Here is a 22,139-nt window from a genome sequence, read left to right on the forward strand (position 1 = left end):
AAGTGGAAAAGGAGTATTAGGCCAGAGAACCGAAATTGGTGGAGTATCTCTGGGTGGTCCGGAACCTAGAGCGCAAATTCCATGGCTTCACCGTCATGCACATCCCTAGGGCAGAAAATGAACCAGCCAATGCATTGGCTAAGGCAGCCACCTAGGGACCCCACTCCCACCGGAGGTCTTCTTCCATGTCGCCACCGCCCCTGGTGCCTCTGGGACCTCACAGGAGATGGCAGTCATCTTCAGCGAAGACTGGCGCTCCCTCATCATCACGTTCCTCGAAGAACGGTACACTTCTAAAGACCATATAGAGATGCGCCGTCCGCAACTACCAACTAGTGGATGGCACCCTCTACAAAGCGGGGGTGTGCGCCCCCTCTCTTGCGGTGTATCCCAAGGGAGGAGGGGCGATAGATGCTGGAAGAAATGCATATCAGGTCTTTCGGGGCACACTTGACGTCCAGGGCCCTAGTCGGGAAGGATTTCCTACAAGGGTTCTACTAGCCCACTTCACTTCAGGATGCCCAAGAAATCGTCAAGCATGGTGATGCCTATGAAAGGATGAGCAAGATGACTCGCCTCCCCGCAATGCTGCTCCAACCCTTGGGTCCTATCTGGCTACTCGCATGGTGAGGGATCGGCATTGTAGGGCCACTCCCCACCACGCTGGGAGGCTTTCGCTTTGTCGTGGTAGTCGTGGAATACTTCTCTAAGTGGGTAGAGACAAAACCCGTCACAGCAATCAAGTCCGCCAACATCGTCAAATTCTTCTGGAAGAACATCATCTACTGTTTCAGGGTGCCACAGGAGGACGGACCAAGAAGCAGTCGGAGACCAAGCCCTGCTTGTGAAGGTCATCCAAAAATATGTCGTCCACTAGGCTCACCGGGAGGCGTCTGGTGAGGGGGTGCTCCGCCCGGGGCTTCTTAGTCTTCGAGGGATCCCCCTTCGAGGAAGCTGCCTGCTTCGGAGCCATAAGGAAGAGCGAGGAGAGGAAATCTAAGGGTGAGATGGCGACAAGAAAGCAAGGGGAAGTCGGAGGTTGAGGAGGGAAGCGCTACGGGTGGAGGGACACGAAGGCCGGGAGAGGAGGATAGCTCTAAGGGCAAACCCTAGAAAAGGAAGAGGAGGGTCAATATTTATTAAGGGGCCCAGGTGGGAGAGTCAAGGGCCTAAGTGGTGGGTAGGACCGAGGTGACCCGACCGCGCTGGACAGCAAAGGGATGATGTGTGTCCCACTAACCCGCACGGTCCTCCCAATGGACACTTGGTCCCTCGCGTGCCGCGCCCGGCCGGTTTCACTTCGGCCTCGCACACCTCGACCCCTGCACCCGTGCCAAATGGCGTGTTGGGCGCACTGCCCAAGCCTGCCGTGGGCCCGGGAGCATGAAGGGGGCATTTTCTCTCCCCTCCGGGCCACTCTCTCATCCCATTTCCAGCATCAGCTGTTCCATCGACCAGCCGAAGGGAGTCTCGGAGATCATCTTCCGGGGACTCGAACGACGATCCCCGAGAAAGGGCTGCTGTTGGGGAATTGGCCCAAGATCATGGGCCGGAGGGATCGTTTCTTGCTAGAATGCTTCCGTACGTTTGGGGGTCCCTCTCCCCATGGGGAATCGCCCTGTCTTTCCCCTGCCCTCCTAGGCCATGAAGGCTAGGAGGGCGGGAAGCCATGGAAGAGGGAAGCGGAAGGGGGTTTCGGAACCTCCAGAGGGTCCCTCGGGACCAACACGCAGGAGCTGGTTGACGACTCCCGAAGTCCCCGGTGGAAGGCAACAAGGACAGGATAGCCCACGGGGTTGTAGGGAGGGAGAAAGCTCTGTCCAGGTCATTCGGGGCCCTCTCGAAGACCTCCGGCTCCCACAGAGGCATGGTCCCTTTGGGAGAGACCGACGAATGGGAAGTCCCAGTGCAGTCCCCGTGCTAGACCACAGGGAGGATAACTTTCACTTTTAGGCATCATCCAAAAGGAAAATGTGACCTCGGCGTTAGCCCTAGGTACGAGGGAGGGGGCCACCACGCCCACCCCTTGTATGGAAAGGGGTTACTACGTTAGCCCTAGGTACGGGGAACCTCCATACTTGGGAGGAAGGTCTTTTACCTTGCTACCCATGATGCCGCTTTTCAGTGGGTTTAGCTCCATGGACGCCGTACCGGGGGCACAAGGGTCTTTAGCCCGAAAAGGTGCCATCTGCTAAGGCTATAAATAAGAGGAGTCATGGGCTCAAGTAGGACACAACATTCTAGTCACTCAGTCCCCTAGAAACTCTTTAGACAAGTGCCTTATTCTAGAGCCACCCTCTATTGTTTGGGCATTCTGTAACCACCAACAAAATCCAAAGAGATAGAAATTAATAAGAAAAAGTGTATTTTTTATCCCTCAACTATTGCAAAAAAGTGTGACATTCATCCCTCAAATTTTATTTGGTGCAAAATCAACCCCTTAACTAATTAAACCGTGCATTTATCATCCCCACCTTAGTTGAACAATGATTTAGTGTCATGGAACATAGTTTAGGCCATGTAATAATCTTAATAATCACTTGATAACCACGTATGTTGAGTCAATCGCTATAATAATTTGGTGTGAGTGGTTCCGTTAATCTTTTAGATAATTTTTATGGGATAGGCAATTTAGATGATTTATAACTTTTTACGGAATTTATATCTTGGACTCAGCATATTACATCACTAAGCAGAAATTAGCTAGATGATTACGTGGCATAAACCACCATTAGATGATACTAAACCATTATTAAACTAATGTAGGAATGATAAATGCACTGGTTTAGTTAGTTAAGGGGTTTATTTGCACCAAATAAAACATGAGGGATTTTTTAAATGAACCAGGCAAGAGAGCTGCCGATTATATTAAAAAGAAGAGTGAGCCCAAACTGGGTACAAAAATAGAGCCACAAAGGTAACTCCCAACGGATAGCGCTGAACTCAACTCAACTCAAAACAAAACAAACTCTATGGCTAGTCGGATTGAAACATCGACACAAGCCACACAATGCTAACGCCTGAGCACCAACCACCATGCCACACCACCACAACCCGGGAGAAAAGACCGACAAGTAGCCCTCATCGCTAACGCTATCGTCCCTAACAATGCCCCACACTGAACCAACCGCTACCACGTAGGACTGGTCGCCACAGTCCGCTGCAAGCTGTGTAGCGACCACGGCTCCTCCACCATGCCTCTGTCATCCTCAAGTCACACACACGATCGTCGATCTCCCAAACAACGGCCTTGCATCGGCAGAAGTCAAAAGAGGAGCACATTGCACCACATCGAAAAGGCCACCGCTATGCAGGACCAACGTCGAAGCACCGCTGCAGCACCGTACACACCAAACAACCAAAACACCGCATCGGATCCTGGCCCTCCAAGGCAACTCGAACGCGTGGGGGCTTCACCACATCTACCACCGCACACCACTCCTCAGACACATCACCTTAAAGCAAACGGGGACCTCGCCACTTCCGCCGCTGGACTCCACTCCAAGGATCCAGACTTGCTTTGCCGCCAGGGGTGACATGGTGCCACCGAGCTACTCCAATAACTTCACCTCCTCCTTGCCACCGCCAGAATCTCAGCTGCACTACGTGCGCAGACACAAAGCTTCCAGAGACAATGGCTCATCACCTTGGCAAAACGTATCAAACGCCGACCAGAGGAGGCGGTGTGCAAGAACACAAAGACAACGCCTCCAAGGAGTGGCATGGTGCCCAAAGGCATCGCCGTTGTCGCAATCAATTAAACCGATTAAAGCTTTTGCCAGCGTTTGCGCACAGCCCACCTCACACATAGTCGAATGCCGACAGCAATGCCGCTCCACCACCGGCATGGATCCTCCTCATCGCGGGACGTTGTCTAGACCCACACCGTGCATCGACGCACAGCTTGCGCCGCCACGGCACCACACGAGTAGCCACCGCGCCGCCTCAGCACCACCATGGCCTCGTGGCATTCAAGCCACCGAACTTCCTTGTGTCGTGCCAAACCCGCAGATGCGTGACGTCCACGTGCTTTGCCGTGCGGCTTCCTTGCCTTCCCACGCGCACAAGCACCGGCACGCCTTGCCGATCTCCACGCACAACTCACAGCCTCCACGCACTAGTTGACGGGACTGCTTGCAGGTCAGGGCCTGGGAACACCGAATTTGGCCTCGCTGCTAGATCTCCCACCCTTGAGCCGCCGCAGCAGGGTTGGCCCGCCACTCCTCCATGCCGCTGAGTTCGCGATCGCTCTCGGCAGCCACCTTCGCACCTCCACACTTACCCACGACCGCCACAAGCTACGGCTTCTTTCTTCCTGCGCGAGGCCGTCGTTGGGCCCGCATCGCCTTCCACGACCGCCCAGCTAGTGTTGAGCTGCAAGCCCACCTCCATGCCCACGGTTGCCGGGCCGCCTCCTCACTCTGTGTCGTTGCGCGCCACCCACACGTCCTGTCCTCCTCGCCGCACACAGCTGTCGCAGGCCGCTGCTGCCACCATCATGCCTACGCCAGGTCTGGCCAAACCGGCCGAACTGGCCTTCGAGCGCCGCCGTAGACATGAGTTAGTGCAGCCAGCATCGCTTAGCTTTACGAACCATGGGAGACGCCAGATCCGGTCGTTGGTACACCAGATCTGAGCGTTGTCGACTCCCACGACGAGCTCCTTCATCTCCGTAGTAAGCTAGTAGCGACTGTCGACAGCCATTACCTACCCTTGAGAGAGGGACACAAAAGAGCTGACGAAGCATAAGCCCCACCGCCGCCATCCTTGCGAGCGGCAACGAGGTAGGGGAGAAGCTGGTGGCGGTGCTGGCGGCGCGGTGTCTGGGAGCCGCCCGTGCCGCTCATGAGGGATGAATCTCACACTTTTGCAATTGATGAAAAGTACACATTTTTACAAACTAATAATAAAAAAATATGCATTTGAAGAGAAACTAGCATGACCTTGTAGCCAAACCCCATATTGCAGCTTATACGGAGTACATGTTTAGATATATGAGCATGCCTCTTAATTAGGGTAGGCCATTGCACGGTGCCTAGTTTCAATCTCGTTTTCGGCTTATGCAACCTGGCTAGCGGCTCGCGAGGCCGTGCCTATGGTGCCGAGTTGAGTCAATCTTGTCAAAAGTCGAGGTAATAGGGCATGCACCTAATTAATGTGTGAGTTACAGAACATACCTATCTTCATCTTCAGCTATTTAGGGGTGTTTGGATCCTTGAGTTAAACTAGTTTAGTACTTGTCACATCAAATCTTCGGATACTAATTAGGAGGACTAAACATGAACTACTTATAAAACTAATTACACAAATGGAGGCTAATTCGCGAGATGAATCTATTAAGCCTAATTAATTCATGATTAGCACATATTTATTGTAGCATCACATTGTCAAATCATGGACTAATTAGGTTTAATAGATTCCTCTCACGAATTAACCTCCGTTTGTGCAATCGGTTTTGTAATTAGTCTATATTTAATACTCCTAATTAGTATCTAAACATTCAATGTGACAGGAATTTTAGTCCGTGAAACCAAACGGAGCCTTAGAATGAGATACCAACTCGCATCCTCCACTATTTAGGATGAGATCATGGCTCTTTGGCAATTTAATTATCAAGAGTTGCTCTTTCTTATTGCATAACACTCGTTCTTGAATATAGGACGTCACGTCTTATATTTAAGGACTTGTGCACCGAAATTCTCTATTCTTTACCTCATCTAATAATATTTTAAAGTAACACTACTATTTATTTTAATTTTTCTATATATATATATTTTAATATACATCTAGATATATGAATAGTAATATGGGATAAAAGGAGTATTTGTACGGTTATGCTAAAGCAGAACTTCAATATTGCCACCGCAACATGGAATCGGTCCAGAAGGAACACTTGAAACTTCCCCGACTTGGGCCCACAAACCAGACGGCCCAGGAGGCCCCACCATCTCCCGGAGTTCCAAGCTATAAAAAACCTCTTCTTCACTTCCCATTCCGATTTCTCTTCCTCCTCGCGTTTCCCGCAGCCAAGCAAGAGGGAAAAAAAAAACCAGCAACCCGATCAACCGTCCCATTAAGGAAAAAAAAAAAACTCGGGCAATTCCGCCGACCAATCAGATCGAGCCCGTCCCAGCTGTCCTTCCTCCCCGCGAAGCATCCTTCCATGAACCTGGAGCGCCTGCCGCCGCCGGCGGGATCGCGCCACGGCCACCACCGCTACGCGCGGATGCCGCCGCCCGCGGACCCCGAGGACGAGGCGGTGCCGTCGGACCCGGAGCCCGAGCCCGAGCGGCGGCCGGAGGTCCTTGCGGCCTCGGCCTCGGCGTCGCTCCGGGTGCCCGACGCGGCGCGGGTGTTCGACGAGCTGCCCCGGGCCTACATCATCGCCGTTTCGCGCCCCGACGCCGGGGACATCACACCCATGCTGCTCTCCTACACCATCGAGGTCCACTACAAGCAGGTCCGCGATCCTTCCCCAAATGTTTTGAGGTTTTGGTGGATTGTTTGATGGGAAAATGAGCCCTGGAAAATCATGCGAATTCGGTGTGGCGCTATCCTGATTATACTTTGAAAATCGCGCTCTCTTGGTGGGTGGAATCCATGATAAGATGTCCCTTTAGTTAAATTGCGTAGGGGCGGTGGTTGCTAGTGATTTAGTTTACCTTTTGGAAGTGGCATGCGTAGTTGGTTCACTGATCGGCATATGCAAAATGGAATTGAAGCATGGGAATTAGAGATTGATTTTCTGCGAAATTTTAGTGGATCATTGACCAGTATGGTTCTGGTGACTTCAACAGAATGCCAAGTCCTTGACTGTTTGGGAGTTTCTTTTTCCCTAGTTGGATGTTGGGAACACGAGGTCTTTGACTACAAAATTTCAATTGGGTGGTTACACTCAAATTCGACCTATGTTATTTTAGTTCCTGACTTCCTACGTTTGAGCAGTTCTTTCGTCGAATTTAATGTCTGGATAGATTAGCAATGATGGGCTCAAGTTTATTCGGTCTACTGGGTGTATGGGTATTTGTTGTTTTTTACCTGAATATACCATAAACTTCTACTTTGGAAAATTTCGTACTGTTTGGATAAAACTGTCAATCTGGCACCACAGGATACCAACATGCTAACCCCTCTTGGGTTGATGCCTCAGCCCCTCCTGTGCCCACTGGCCATCCTATGCCACCTTAGATGGCGGCAATAACGAACCGAAGAGCTAAGCCCAAGCAAACCATTCTTATAAAAAATTGCGAATCATGAACCTCTACCATGAATACTATGAACCACGATTTTGTTAACCTATTGACGATCTTGTTTTGCCTTGTAAGGTCATGATATTTCATTTTGCAATTGGATTTGGCTCGTATGCTCATAAAGAGAAGGCAATCATTCTTGTCAATTGGCTGTATACATTTATTTGATTATGGTAAATCCATTTTCGATAGGGAAGGTCACATTTAGATGATAAAAATTGGAAGTAAGGGCATACTGACATGATACATAAGCTTGTATCATCTATTTTTAGCAATTGTGTGCATGCTTTTGTTGTGAACAGATTGTTGGAACAGTCTTTCTTACCCTTTGCTTCTGAGCTTAGTATGCAGTAGGCACCTTTGTGGATCATGTGTTGATCTTGACAATCAGTACCTTAGAATACACACGTAGAATAAACCACATGTGCAGGCATGAACATAAAGCAGATAAAAAGAATGAACATTAGAAACTCATGAGTCCTCGTACTTCTGTTACCTTATGCATATTTTATCATCTTCGAATTCTTATTTATTTGCTTCTGATGCACATTCATTATTTTTGTTGTTCTATACTTTATTACTGTAGATACAAATGTGCCATATCTGCTCTGAATAATGTTTACTACTTCTATCAGTTTAGGTGGCGTCTATATAAGAAAGCTTCACAGGTTCTTTATCTGCACTTTGCATTGAAGAGGCGTGAATTTCTTGAGGAATTCCAAGAAAAGCAGGAGCAGGTTAGTTTTTTTTTTTGGAAATGGGTTTTCCATTTACATTGCAACAATGGAAATTTCCAGTACACATCAGAGTACTAAGGGTAGAGAACTCAAAGAACTTGGGGTTCAAGACCAAGACTACACTCTATAGTCTATACATGCACTAGATGGCTGACCTGATCTCAAGAAACAACACCTAGTGTTATTTTGTTCTTGAAAGTTGAAACCTGTTTCTCAAGATTAGATGCCCTTGCAAGTCATTAGGCATTTTAAATTTGCACACCCTTTTTTATTATTTGTACCCAATAAAACTTTTAAGTGTTCGCAAGTGTTTAGTTTGATAACAAAGGGATGTAATCTAAAATCTTTATTTCCATGTCCTAAAGTGAGTAATGTTGTTTTTATTAAAAATTTAACCAGACTCATTTAGTTGGTAGAAACACTAGTAGCATTTGCGTGAAACAAGTGAATAGTCCAGCAGAAATAGATGTGGTCCGTGCAAGTAGGTATGATAGGGAAAAATCCCATTTCTACCCAAGTAAATGGTTTACTTTTTTTTGGATGATTTTGGTAAGCTACTGGCCTTTCATTTAGAGAAAAGACAACAAAGGATTGATATTTGGTGTGCCATATTTTAAAACTGGTGGGCGTTTATAGTAGCAGATAATACTTGATAAGAATGGTGCACTTTTTCTTTGGAGTCCTATCCTTCCCATATTAGACCCCCAAAAACAATTTTCAACTAATCTGGTGTGTGCTAAATTTTCAACGGATCAGTGTTGCTTAACTAATCTGGTGTGTGGTAAATTTTCAACAAATCAGTGTTGGTCAACTAATCTGGTGTGTGCTAAATTTGCAAGCTGTGTAACATTAGACCTCAAAGCAAGGTGTTTCTCAATATTGGTTTTAGAAATGATATTTTTATTTTGTACTTCCTCATCTTTTAGGGTATTGCATTATGTAAATTTTTAGTCAACTACACTTCCTCATCATCATGGGACATACTGTCATCTGAGCCTAAGACATCGAATTAATTTTGTATTCTGCCACTGAAGGTCAAAGAATGGCTCCAAAATTTGGGAATTGGGGAGCATATGCCAGTAGTACATGATGAGGATGAAGCTGATGATGTGAATGTTCCTCCACAATCTGATGATAACTCCATTAGAAATAGGTAAACATGCTTACAAATTGATGTACACGGTAGTTTGTTATAAGTAACTCACTATAGGTATGATTTATCACATCGCATATGTTGCTTTAGAGCAGTTGAGTCTCCATATGTTATTCCATGCATGCAGTAAGCAAGACATTGAACCTGTTGTGGCAGAAATGTTCCTTCAAGTGCTGTTTTACCTGTCATTCGACCAGCTATTGGACGTCAAAATTCTATTTCTGATCGAGCAAAAGTTGCAATGCAAGAATATCTGAACCATTTCTTGGGGAACTTGGATATTGTCAATTCACAGGAGGTACCAAAAGCATTGTACATTTCACTATAGTAGACCCCGTAGCAATTGAGCATAAAAATGTCAATCAGAACAACTTATCTGGTTATCTTTATGTTTGACAACAGGTTTGCAAATTTTTGGAGGTGTCATGTTTGTCATTTTTACCTGAGTATGGGCCTAAGCTAAAAGAAGACTATGTTTCAGTTGGACATCTACCAAAGATTCAGAAGGACCGTAAAAAGCAATGTTGTTCATGCGGATTGTTTAACTGTTGCAAGAGCAATTGGCAAAAGGTATCAAGCTTTTTGCATTCTTGCTTTGTTTTCAGATATTTTGTTGTTGTATCTGAGTTGTTCAATTGGTTATTTGTTCAACAGGTTTGGGTTGTCCTGAAGCCAGGATTCTTGGCTTTGCTTGAAGATCCTTTTGATCCAAAGCTTTTAGATGTCATTATTTTTGATGCGTTGCCGCATATGGATATAAATGGAGAAGGCCAAATTTCTTTAGCAAAAGAGATCAAAGAACGTAACCCACTGCATTTTGGATTCCAGGTACCTATTCCATTTCAAAAATTCTTTAGTTCAAATTGGAACTTGTTCTGGCTTATAACATGCAGTAGTTTTGAAGTCCAAGGAACTTTAAATAATAATGTTTCGCAGGTCACAAGTCCAAAAGGACCCTCTCATACTTTTCATGTTCAGGAACTGAGTCTAGTTCACCTGGTTGAAGGTGTGGGTGTACACCCCTGCCACCCAGGCTTTGAGTCCTCTTTGGCTTGAATTTGTGTGCCCAGTTCTTCTTCTTACAATGGCACCTAGTTCCTCCCAGCTTGGTCGAGTTTCTTAATAATTATCAAATTTTATTGGGTATATTATGTCAAGCCTGTCTAGACATCTTCCAAAAGTGCCATAGTTGCTAGGCAGCCAGGCCTTGGAATATCCAATAGCCAAACGGATTTTTGAATTAGGGCTAGTTTAAGTTGTTGTATTTTGCCTTGTTGTTATTGAAATTTGTTCAGTTACAAATTCCCTCACCAACTCTAGTAGATTTGATTGCTACGGATATAAAAATGACGCTCTAAACAATCCAAAAATATAAAGCATTAGTGTTTTTGAAAAGCTACTGTGGTACGAAATAAAGCCTTGCTATGTTACTGTCTGTCTCCATGGCAGAAGAATCTTTATGGATGGCTGGATTTGTGACCACTTTTTATTTATAACACCATAGTCACAGAGATAGAAGTGTTAGAATCATCTGAAACTTACAGTTTGTCATCCTAACTCTGTCCAATTGTTGCTGTTTTTCATAATTATTTCAATGTTATCCTGTGCGACCATTTGGTACATCAGGCGCATGCATGGGACTGTTGGTCATTGTGTAGAATATGCTACACAGAAACATGTGGTTCATTGACAAAATATCTGTTGTAGGTACTACATAGCTTGAATAGATAGTAAATGATAAAATAATACCAATTCTCAATATATGTTGATGTTGGCTTCACTATATTTCGGTCGACTTAGCAGCATAATTCTTTTCGCATCACTTTTGTTCTCCTGTTGAGTCTGAACCTCATTGTGCTATTCATTGGAGAAAGGTGTCTTCTGGTGGCCGGACAATAAAGCTGCGCACAAGAAGCTCTTCTAAGGTCAAGGATTGGGTTACTGCAATAAATGCTGCTCGACAACCTCCAGAGGGCTGGTGTTATCCTCATCGTTTTGGCTCATTTGCACCACCAAGGGGTTTGTTGGAAGATGGGAGTATGGTACAATGGTTTATAGATGGCCAAGCTGCATTCGAAGCCATTGCGTCCTCCATTGAGGAAGCTAAATCAGAGGTTATCTTTTTATTTCCTTCAACATTTACTGCAGGATAATTATCCACCAGTTGTTTAAGGCAGACAATTATAATTTGGAGCAGATATTCATTACTGGCTGGTGGCTCTGCCCAGAGTTGTATCTTCGACGCCCGTTCCAAAATCATGGATCATCCAGGCTTGACGCTCTACTGGAAGCAAGAGCTAAGCAGGGTGTACAGGTACTGTCATGGATTTTTTTTATTTTTTATTTAATTTTCATCAGAAAATGTCAAGAGCCTGGTGTATGAAGGGCACAGTGTTGGAATTATGAAGCAACCTTTGCCACTTGTAGTTCTATGTTCACATCATGTATTGTTTGCACATTTGCTGCTTCACATGCCATCCTAAGCACCTAAGGATCTGGTGATCGCTTGCTTTTCTAGCGTCGTAAGGTTGCAATTTTGACCACACAAGGTCATATAAGAAAGAGAAAGGAAAATAGTAGCACTATGTTAAATGAACATTTGAAAAGTACCGCTGCATCCTAAGGATATTCATCACCTGCATGTCCGTGTCCTTGCTTTGCATATGGCTATGAGGTGATGAGACGTTTGATACATTTGAGGTTAGAGACCATATAATTGGTGTCATGATGCATAGGGCAATTGGATTTCAAAAAACAACTTTTAATAGGTGGCCAACCATGATTTACATTAAACACCGTTCATGTATTGGCCCATTTGTTAGCGTGGATGCTTTACTATTGTGTGCTTGTCAGATTCAATACAAAATTATTTGGAGAAACCATAGTATTTCCAAAGTTGCCTCATTAGTCAATAATATATTATGTTATACTAAGAAATTATTTTGAGAAACTGTACTATGTTTTTTTACTTGTTGAGTAATGATTAAAAAAATACTTGTCTATATTTCTCTTTGTCAACTTTTTACAAATATAGTCAAACCTTTTGAATGGCTGAAATAGCTGATATTTTAACTGATGCGTGCAATGTATCAGTTACTTTCTTTCCTGTGACAATGTTATGTACCAGCCATTCTTACTGCAATGGAGTGAAAGTAGTATCACAAGGGACACTTTAGTTTCTACATTATAAACTGTACATGTGAATCAGTTCTATCACTTTGGTTTCTTGTGGCAACATTTTCCACAAAATGCCCCTATTATTTGAAATGAAAAGAGCAAACAAATAAAAACCAAACATGTCAAAACTATGGTAATTATCTCGTTCTATATGCATGCAGCTCAAAAGATATCCATTTTTTAAAAGGATTAGTATAAAGAAATTAGAATGCAAAATATTAGCATGAAATAAATTCAGACTGTTTCTTAATAATTACTTGTTATCTTGGATGACATTGAACTCATTTTTTGCAGATTTACATTCTATTGTACAAGGAAGTTGCTCTTGCATTGAAAATTAATAGCTTATACAGTAAGCAAAGGCTACTTAACATTCATGAAAATGTCAAAGTTCTGCGTTACCCTGATCATTTCTCAAGTGGTGTATACTTGTGGTATGAAGGATTTTTTGTTCCCTGTTTCCTTATTTTCCATAAAATATTATTTTTTAATATGATAATTTAATTTTTATATTTTGGCTTTAAGGTCACACCATGAGAAGGTTGTAATTGTTGATAATCAAGTATGTTATATTGGAGGTCTTGATCTATGCTTTGGTCGCTACGATAATCCTGAGCACAAAGTCACAGATACTCCTCCTGTGATATGGCCAGGAAAGGACTACTACAATCCCAGGTAATTGTGACTTTTACCCTTTAGATATATGGGGCAATGTTCTTAAATGTGATTCATATCTGTAAATAGGGAATCTGAGCCCAATTCTTGGGAGGACACCATGAAAGATGAACTGGACCGTGCTAAATATCCCCGCATGCCTTGGCATGATGTTCAGTGTGCTCTCTATGGTCCACCTTGCCGTGATGTAGCGAGGCATTTTGTTCAGCGCTGGAATTATGCAAAGGTTAGTTAGGTCCATTATCGTATAAATTTCTTCCATGACTATTGTAAATTGACTGTTCCTTTTCCTTTCCACAGAGGAACAAAGCTCTAAATGAGCAAGCAATTCCATTACTGATGCCTCATCACCACATGGTAATTCCACACTACAAGGGTAGAAGCAAAGAAACAAATGATGAGGCTGATGGTAAACAGTATCATGATAGGGATGTTGATAAAAATCCAGTCTTGACATCGCGCACATCATGTCAGGATGTTCCATTGCTTTTACCTCAAGAACTTGAACCTCAGGAATTGTCAAGTGCAGATTTAAGATTGACTGATTTAGATATTAACAATTCAGATCGCATAAACAAAAAGAGCTTTAGTCAGCCTTTGCTCAACCGAAAGGCAAAGTTGGATTTTTCTCATCAGGATTTACCTATGAGAAGTTTTGTGGACAATCACAGTTCCCTTGAGGCATCATCTATTAGGCGTTTTGATTCACTGAAAGATGATAGGAATCACAAGGACAAGAAATGGTGGGAAAAGCAGGAGCGTGGTGACCAAGTTGCTTCAGTACTTGACATTGGGCAAGTTGGTCCAAGGGCAACTTGTCGTTGTCAGGTCAGTACATGGTACTCTGCAATATATTTCTGATTAGTTAGTAAATACCAAAGAATGAGGATCCATGAACAGGAATTTCTCTGATGCAAGTGTTGTCTTATTTCGTAATATATACATATGCTTCACCAATCACAAGTTCTTCTGCCATTTGGTTGCTTGCAGCTATATATCATTATGAAACAGTAATTTATTGAGAAACAAACAAGCTGGCAGCCTTTTTTTAATGGCAGATTCAACATGAAATCTGTAGAAATGGGCATAGAATGGTTTACTTCAATTGTGAAACCAACCATTAGGTTAGAATTATTTGTCTTGCAAATAGCTTGGTACTAATGTTTATTTTTTGAATGAACCAACATGAAGCTGCCAATGCTGACTAGCTGTTGTACTAACAATGTTTGGACACACATACTAGCATGGACTAAACAGCTGTAATGCAGATCCTACTAGTATATTGTTTAGTAACATCGGTCAGTAATATTAGTGTGGGGGATAGTGTCTCCTATTGCTATGTCAGACATTTTAAAGCTGTATTGTTGTTTTGATTGAACCTACTCTATTGAAGGTTACCATAAGTACGTTTAGTAGCATTATCTGTCGGATCTTTTTACATAGAGTTTTAAAGCTGTTTAAAAGAGTTTCTCTTTGGCCTTTATTAAGAAAGATATAATTTCTTGGTGATGTCAACTTCTTGTAATCTGACTAGGTGATTATCTACATATTTAACTCATATCCAAATGTATTAGAAGACATAATTAACTTCAAGTGTGGCTACATCATATACATTATATTTAGTTAACTTGCCAGATAAAGTTGATATGACATTGTTTTATCCCTACATGCTCATCATGTGTCCAAAAGCATCTGAGTGATAAGATATAGTCCTGCTGTAGAATTTAAGACTACTAACATTAGATTGATTCACTTGCAATAAGTTTTTCTTTATCAAATTAAATTTATGAATATTTTTTTGGGGGGCTCAGGTTGTTAGGAGTGTTGGTCAATGGTCAGCTGGAACCACTCAAATTGAAGGAACCATCCACAATGCCTACTTTTCTCTGATTGAAAAGGCAGAACACTTTGTATACATTGAGGTCTGTGCCTTTTCCTTTGACCTTTTAAATTTGAATTCTGAAAGTGGAGTTCGCCATGTATTCTTCTCGCTCACCTATTTTGTATAGTTCTGTTAATGTATTTGAGTAAAAATTAAGTGCTAAACAACATTAGCTCTTTTTCACTATGTTTTAAGCACCTGGTTACTTATCATGAAGATATACACCAATTTATGGTAACATCCTTTTTGTTGGCCTTTTGCAGAATCAATTTTTCATATCGGGCCTGTCAGGAGATGATACGATTAAAAACCGTGTATTAGAAGCATTGTATCGGCGTATACTTCGAGCTGAGAGAGAGAAAAAGCGCTTTAAGGCCATCATCATCATTCCTCTTCTACCTGGTTTCCAGGTAGCTTTCTGTAGAAATTAGTAATATTTTCTATGCTTGGTTACTTACGTAATCTCATCATAGGGAGGCATTGATGATGGTGGAGCTGCATCAGTGAGGGCAATCATGCACTGGCAATATCGTACTATCTGCAGAGGCCCTAATTCAATTCTCCAGAATCTATTTGATGTTATTGGACCTAAAGCACATGATTACATCTCCTTTTATGGTCTTAGAGCACATGGTAAACTGAATGATGGGGGTCCCTTGGTCACTAGTCAGGTACCATGAGCTTTTTTTCCATTTTTGCACGCTCCTCACTCTTGTCCAGTTGTGCATCATGAATTTATGATCTAGAAGGTTGATGAAGTCACCATTGTGCTTTGTTGATCTTTGACAGAACTGGCATTAAAAATATATTCAGGATACCCTTCTAACAGGTCTCCTTTGCAGATTTATGTACATAGCAAGTTAATGATAATTGATGACCGCATTACATTGATTGGCTCAGCTAACATAAATGATAGAAGCTTGCTTGGATCAAGGGATTCTGAGGTATGCACTTTCTAGTATTACTAGGTCAAATGTAGTCACTAATACAGTTCTAATGTGATAGATGCACAGTGTGAAATAAAAATAAAGAGATGCTTCATTACTGATTATGATTAAGTTTAAAGTAGAACTATCTTGAGAGTATATTTTCATTTATGAAATGGATGTTCTTTATAGCATACTTAACAGCAAATATATGGTTTTTTGCCCCCTTCAACCTTTTAGATTGCTGTGGTCATTGAAGATAAAGAAGTTGTTAATTCTAAAATGGACGGAAGACCTTGGGAAGCTGGAAAATTCTCTCTAAGCCTACGTCTTTCTCTGTGGGCGGAGCACCTTGGCCTTCATCCAGGAGAGGTTTGGCCATTATGTCCTGCCTTGTTTTTTGTTTGCTGATGTTAGGTGGTGAAAGCAACAATTTTGTGAAGTGATGGAATAAGGATTTGCATTTCTCCTGTTTGCAATTTAGGGTTTAGGTTCTGTTCTTCCTTGTTTCTGTTCTTCCGTTTCATTAATAGTCCTGTCATCCTTGTTTCTGTTCTTCCGTTTCATTTGCTTGCTCATACATCACATAACTTGCCAAAGTATCATATTTTGGATTATTTTGTAATACTTGTTTTAAGTTACAGGCTTGTTTTAAAACCGCAATATGCAAGTGTAATGTACTTTGATACTTTGAACAGCATGGCATCTTGCAATTTCCTAGTGGCAACTGGCAAGCTTGCAATAGGGGTTCAAAGCAGTGGCAAATTTGCAGTTGCCCTTATCTATGGGTATGCAAGCGTGTGAATGGATGGAAAACATCAAAGGAAATTTAATCATGATGGGAATAGATCATTAAAAATACATTTTTTCTTCTGACATTTACACGCAGTCCAGAAGGATGCAAGAGTAGTGTCATGAGCATTTCTGTTGTAGTTTCTACAGATTTTTATCCAAGAGTAATCACCTTTTTAATAAACTAAATTGGCGTTTGCTTTTCCTGTTTTTAAACATACTCTTATACTTGGTTTTCCCCTTCATATGCATGACCAAACACTGTATAGCTTTTAAGAAAATAATAGCTGTGTCCTGACACTAATTCTTTCCCAAGAACTCTAGAGACTGAGAAATATAATTCAGTTGGTGCTACATGTTCCAGCTCCTGATGAGTGTTGCCAATATTCCAGTTCTCAGAAAATTTTGGATATAAGAAAAATTGCATCTTCTTGTTCCATTTAGTGACACCTAATTCCATGGGAAAGTTCTGCATAAATTTCAAAGTTTTCTGTCAAGTGATGCTTTACAAAAGCCATGATTAAGTTTCTAACATGAGAACTATTTTGGTATATCATCACCACAGATCAAAGCTTGGTGGAAAAGTTTCTTTAACTTCTAAATTTTTTCATTAGTCCACACAAATTACCCCCACCAAAAAAGCCAGTTGACATTTGTTTTCCAATCACGATTATGGATCAGGTTTTCTTACCTTTACATAACAGACAATAATATTTGTAACATATTACATATATGATTCCTTAACAGAAAATACGTCTTTCACTTTCAGGTTAGCCACATCATGGATCCTATAGATGATTCCACATTTAAAAATATCTGGATGGCCACTGCTAAGGTGAGATAAATGTTCCTGAAGTTTTCTAGGATAACCAATGAGCACAAAATTCTGATGCTAACTTTCTTCCTGGAAATCCATATTAAAATAATTAAGCTGAGACCCTATTTCCTGTTAGGCTGCCTTCAGCTCGTCAATCGGTTTTGAAACTAAATTATGTACATATTATTTTGAATGCCTTTGCAAATGTCAGTTCAACTCATACTTGAATACATGTATTAACTAACTTATCGTGTTTGGCAGACGAATACCATGATATACCAAGATGTCTTCTCTTGTGTACCCAACGATCTCATCGACTCAAGGTATGAATTTCAAGTTCCATTGTGGTTACCTTTTGCATCAAACTGCCATGGTCTCTGAAACATACGGTGACCATTCAGGGCCCAATTTCGGCAAAGCTTTGCTCACTTGAGGGACAAAATTGGCCACACCACAATTGATTTGGGCGTTGCCCAAGAGAAACTAGAAGCTTACCAAGATGGCGATCTCAAAGGTACTGATCCTATGGACAGATTGCAGTTAGTAAGGGGCCACCTTGTTTCTTTTCCTTTGGATTTCATGTGCCAAGAGGACTTGAGACCATATTTCAGTGAAAGTGAGTATTACACATCGCCACAGGTTTTCCATTAACCTCTCTTGTGAAGTTACTCAATTGGCTGTACATATGGCAAGGATCAGCTTGTAGATGCTTTACACATTTTGTCAAGTAGGAAACAAAAAGAAAGGAAGATATTACCATATACCATTATAGAGATACTAGAAGTATAGTTTCCTAGAAAGAAAATAGTATATAAGTACAGTTCATTCATTCAATACCTGTTTAACTTCTAGGCAAGAAACACTCAAATTCATTATTTGCCAATGCAAATAATATAGGAGTTCCGTTAGTTCTACACGTTGCCTTTGGCAAGAAAATACATTTTGTCGCAAAAAGTACATGTTTTTTTCCAATCCAGCTGCTGTGTGTGTGCTATAGTTTTGACCAAGGATATTTGACAATTGACATACTTCGTTTGCTCCGAGTTGGAGGGACAATATATGTACATGTTCTGTGTTGAAGCTTCTCTAGTATGGGCAACATAAGAAATGCTTTGTCACTGCTTTGTGCTTAGTAGAAATGTTCAATGGCAACCTGTACATCAAAGCCTTCAAGCAGGTGTAGATGAGTTACCTGAATTGACCTCATGTGGTGTATGCATATCTATATCTATGTAGAAAGTGCTGAGAATAGTGACTATTTTTGTTTTGAGAGCTGAAAGCTCAAGTACAAATCTGTAGAAGAGAGGAAATTTGACTAAATGCTCTTACCGTTTTGGGTGGAGGAAGAGTACATTGCATATTCCGTAACTCAGATCAAAAGGACGAAGATTTATCAGTCATTATTATGGTGAAATGAATATTATTTTTCTAGCCATAGAAATCACAAATATCGTCAAATATATTATATTTTCTAAATTAAGTTGTACAGGTCCACCAAATGTTCAGATAATTTCGCGAATTTGTCAAGTCACCACTAGTTGGTACTTGCTTTAGAAAATGTGATGATGTTGTACAGACTTCCGGAGCCAGAAAAATTCAAGTTGGCCCGTGAGTGGTGAAAAAACTGAGTGATTGATCTATCACCATGTCATATCTTTTATTATAGAGTAAAGAATGGTGTCTTCCGTCCGACCTCCCACTAAAATCGTGGAATCCAGGTTTTTCATCTGCCAAGTTTGCATTCTTTCACCGCTCAATTTGTCTGTACGAGTGTACCTTACTTGAATCTGCCTGCCGTCTGGGGCAGTTTGCACCATGTTTCTACCCACAGTTTCCCACAACCTAGTGGTTTCTGGAAACGGTTCGTTGAACTAAACCACCGTGCTCTCTCGCTAATATACTCCATCCAAATTACTGATATATAGCTTTTGTTATTCACCTAGATATGTATTATATCTAAATATATAATAAAATTATATATGCATCTAGAAAATCCAAAACGAATAGAAAAACTAATCAGCATGGGCTCATACGTGCACAGTTTAATGGTGGTGTGTGTCCCCTACTTGGTCGGCTCAGAAAAGCTCAACACTACTCACGTATAACCAGCTCGATTCGGTTGGGCTCAGCTCGTTAAATACTATACACTTTGTTACTAGCCCGTACGAAGAACAAATCTAACGACACCAACACAAAACCGTGTGCTGACAGTGTTGGTATAGGTATTACCAGCAAGAAACAAAGGAATCTATTTGATGACCAAGGCCATGTTTAGTTACTCCCAACTCCCAACTTTGACACTATGCAAAAAGAAGATTCTCCATCACATCAAACTTGCGGTACATGCATGGAGTACTAAATGTAGATGAAATTAAAAACTAATTGCACAGTTTTGTTGTACTTTGCGAGACGAATCTTTTGAGCCTAATTAGTCAATATTTGGACAATAATTCACAAATACAAACGAAACGCTACAGTGTGCTACAGTGCTGTAACAGTAATTTGGCACCTCCCAAATTCCCCAACTAAACACGGCCCAATATGGTTGGGCAATTTCTCGACCAACTTGCTGCGCGCCTGCGCGCCACTATCTCCAGCTAACGGTTCAGGCCGTGACACTGCAACTTGCTTGTAGCTCTCTGCATTTTTTTTTTCACCCTCCGTAGTGCAGGACAGTTGAAAGGTTGATTGATTCATGTGTGTCGTGACATTGCAAATACTCTGATTTGCTCCTCCACACACTATCTACCACAGTGGGTTCCAGTCCATGACAAGCAGCAGCTGATCAGTGGCGGCCATTGGCTATGGCTGGCTGTAAAGAAGTCTTTGCACGCTTGGCTATGCGTAGAAACTTCTAGACCCTAGCTAGGACGTTCAGCAGTTCAGCACGACGCACACAAGCGACTTGGCAATATGGAGGACCCGATTGAGGACTAATGTGAAAAGCACCAATGTTATTATTACAGTAGTTAGAAAAACACACGAGGGACCTTGATTTGTAGTAACCATCTATTGCCTGCTGTCAACTGCTGAAACTTAGATGAAGCCATCAACACGAATAAACTAGCAAAGACATAAAACATCACAGAGGAAAATAGAAGATCCGAACTTTTGTTGTGAACAATTGGAGGGGGGGGGGGGGGGGGGGGGGGGGGGGTAGAAGAATGCTAAAGAAAGAACCCTATCCCCTCTCCATCAGAGGAGGATAATTGGCAATTGGTGGGCAAAGCATGGCACCGAAAAGCATCCATCAGCAGGGACAGTCAGGCGGATGCAACCTCAGAATGCGGACGACGGATGTTGGCGTCGCCTGAGGATCGGAAAAGGTGCAGCAGCGAATAATATATCTCGGCAGGGGAGTGGGTCGGAAGGATAGTTAGATCTAGACAGTCAGATCAACAGGCACGTATAGATGGCATGCATGGTCATAACTCAACAGGAACGGCGGCTGCTATTAATGCGGCCATCGTGCACTCACTAATGCAGCATGGAACATCAATCCGTTTCAGCGTATGGCCGCTGGATGGTCACTTGGCCTTGCCACTGGAAGTTGGCAGAGCCCGCCTGCCTGATCTGATCGATGGTATGACTCACAACACCACTATCGTCCATCACCATCACAGGCTCATCTTGCCAGTCGCCACCCATGTCACATGATCTTAGGACTTGTGCTACTCTGTAGTGTCATGGTGCTCTAAAAAAAAATTCCTCTTAATGAAAAACATGCCATCGCGAAAAGAAAATGGTGCTCTGAAAAGGGGAATCAATGCAATTTGCACACGGGCGCCACTTCAGGTCACCAGCCATTTCATTCTTGGATGGATCTCAGGATCTCTGTCGTGTTTGGCTTCAGTGCATGGATGATCGGTGTTTATCTATCTGCATCCTGATATGCTAGGTGCGTGTATTACAGGGATTCAAAGATATGACGTCAGGAAACAAATGTCAAATGATCGATGATGGCACCGTACCAACAGCATGCAGGACCAGGACGCACGCACTACAGGCCTATAGCCGTACACGTGAATACGTGATAGGGATTTTGCACGAACTAGTGCTCCACTTGGATGGTGGTACACTGTACAATCCCATGACGAGATCATGTACGAAATACGCCGAGCTTTTCATGAACTGTACTTTTTTGGAGCATCTTATTGCTCCCAAAGAAATCTCTCATGCATCCCTGCTTGGACGTATCGTGGCGTTGACAAAAGGTTTCCCTCATGCTTTAATTTATACGCACGTTGCTAGCTAGCAAGTCTCTTCCATACTATGATGGTCGGAACTTTAACAGTGTCACATCGGATGTTCGAATGCTAATTAGGAGGAGTAAACATAAGCTAATTATACAACTAATTGCAGAACCTTGTGCTAATTCGCGAGACGAATCTATTAAGCCTAATTAATCCATCATTAGCAAATGGTTACTGTAGCACTACATTGTCAAATCATGGACTAATTAGGCTTAATAGATTCGTCTTGTGAATTATACTCCATCTGTGCAATTAGTTTTGTAATTAACTTATGTTTAGTACTTCTAATTAGCATCCAAATATCCAATGTGATAGGTGTTAAACTTTAATAGGGTGTTCCAAACACCCCCTTAAGTGAAACCTAATAAGATAGGTACTTGCCCTTGTAGTGTATACAGTGCGCAATGCAGCGCGCGCTCGTCGCGAGCGTTGCTGGCGACCGACGCCAGCGGGTCCACGTGCGTGGGAGCAGCGGCG

General features: G+C 42.6%; 1 protein-coding gene across 2 annotated transcripts; it reads left to right on the forward strand.

The window, feature by feature from the left end:
- Positions 1–6,016: 6,016 nt before the first annotated feature.
- Positions 6,017–18,809, forward strand: LOC101776856 (phospholipase D zeta 1). 2 transcript variants are annotated; one of them, XM_004962277.3, is made up of 20 exons: positions 6,017–6,460; positions 7,886–7,987; positions 9,022–9,140; positions 9,297–9,438; positions 9,543–9,710; positions 9,795–9,968; positions 11,015–11,254; positions 11,338–11,454; positions 12,612–12,751; positions 12,843–12,992; positions 13,062–13,218; positions 13,293–13,820; positions 14,804–14,914; positions 15,138–15,284; positions 15,348–15,545; positions 15,717–15,818; positions 16,041–16,172; positions 17,362–17,427; positions 17,671–17,732; positions 17,811–18,809. In XM_004962277.3, the coding sequence occupies exons 1-20, from the start codon at positions 6,164–6,166 to the stop codon at positions 18,058–18,060; spliced, it is 3,402 nt and encodes a 1,133-aa protein (XP_004962334.1). In that variant the 5' UTR covers positions 6,017–6,163; the 3' UTR covers positions 18,061–18,809. The 2 variants fall into 2 exon arrangements, with proteins under 2 accessions (XP_004962334.1, XP_022681098.1); XM_022825363.1 differs by lacking the exons at positions 6,017–6,460; positions 7,886–7,987 and having other exon boundaries at positions 9,024–9,140; positions 9,268–9,438.
- The last annotated feature ends 3,330 nt before the right edge of the window (positions 18,810–22,139 follow it).

This window comes from Setaria italica, chromosome III, assembly GCF_000263155.2.
Source record: "Setaria italica strain Yugu1 chromosome III, Setaria_italica_v2.0, whole genome shotgun sequence".
NCBI classification, from domain to species: domain Eukaryota; kingdom Viridiplantae; phylum Streptophyta; class Magnoliopsida; order Poales; family Poaceae; genus Setaria; species Setaria italica.

Bases quoted from the DNA above. Each gene is read 5' to 3' on its own strand.
- LOC101776856 (XM_004962277.3), top strand. From the start codon at position 6,164: ATGAACCTGGAGCGCCTGCCGCCGCCGGCGGGATCGCGCCACGGCCAC. The intron at 9,969-11,014 runs GTACCTATTCCA...CATTGGAGAAAG, and splicing joins CACTGCATTTTGGATTCCAG to GTGTCTTCTGGTGGCCGGAC. The intron at 13,821-14,803 runs GTCAGTACATGG...TGGGGGGCTCAG, and splicing joins GGGCAACTTGTCGTTGTCAG to GTTGTTAGGAGTGTTGGTCA.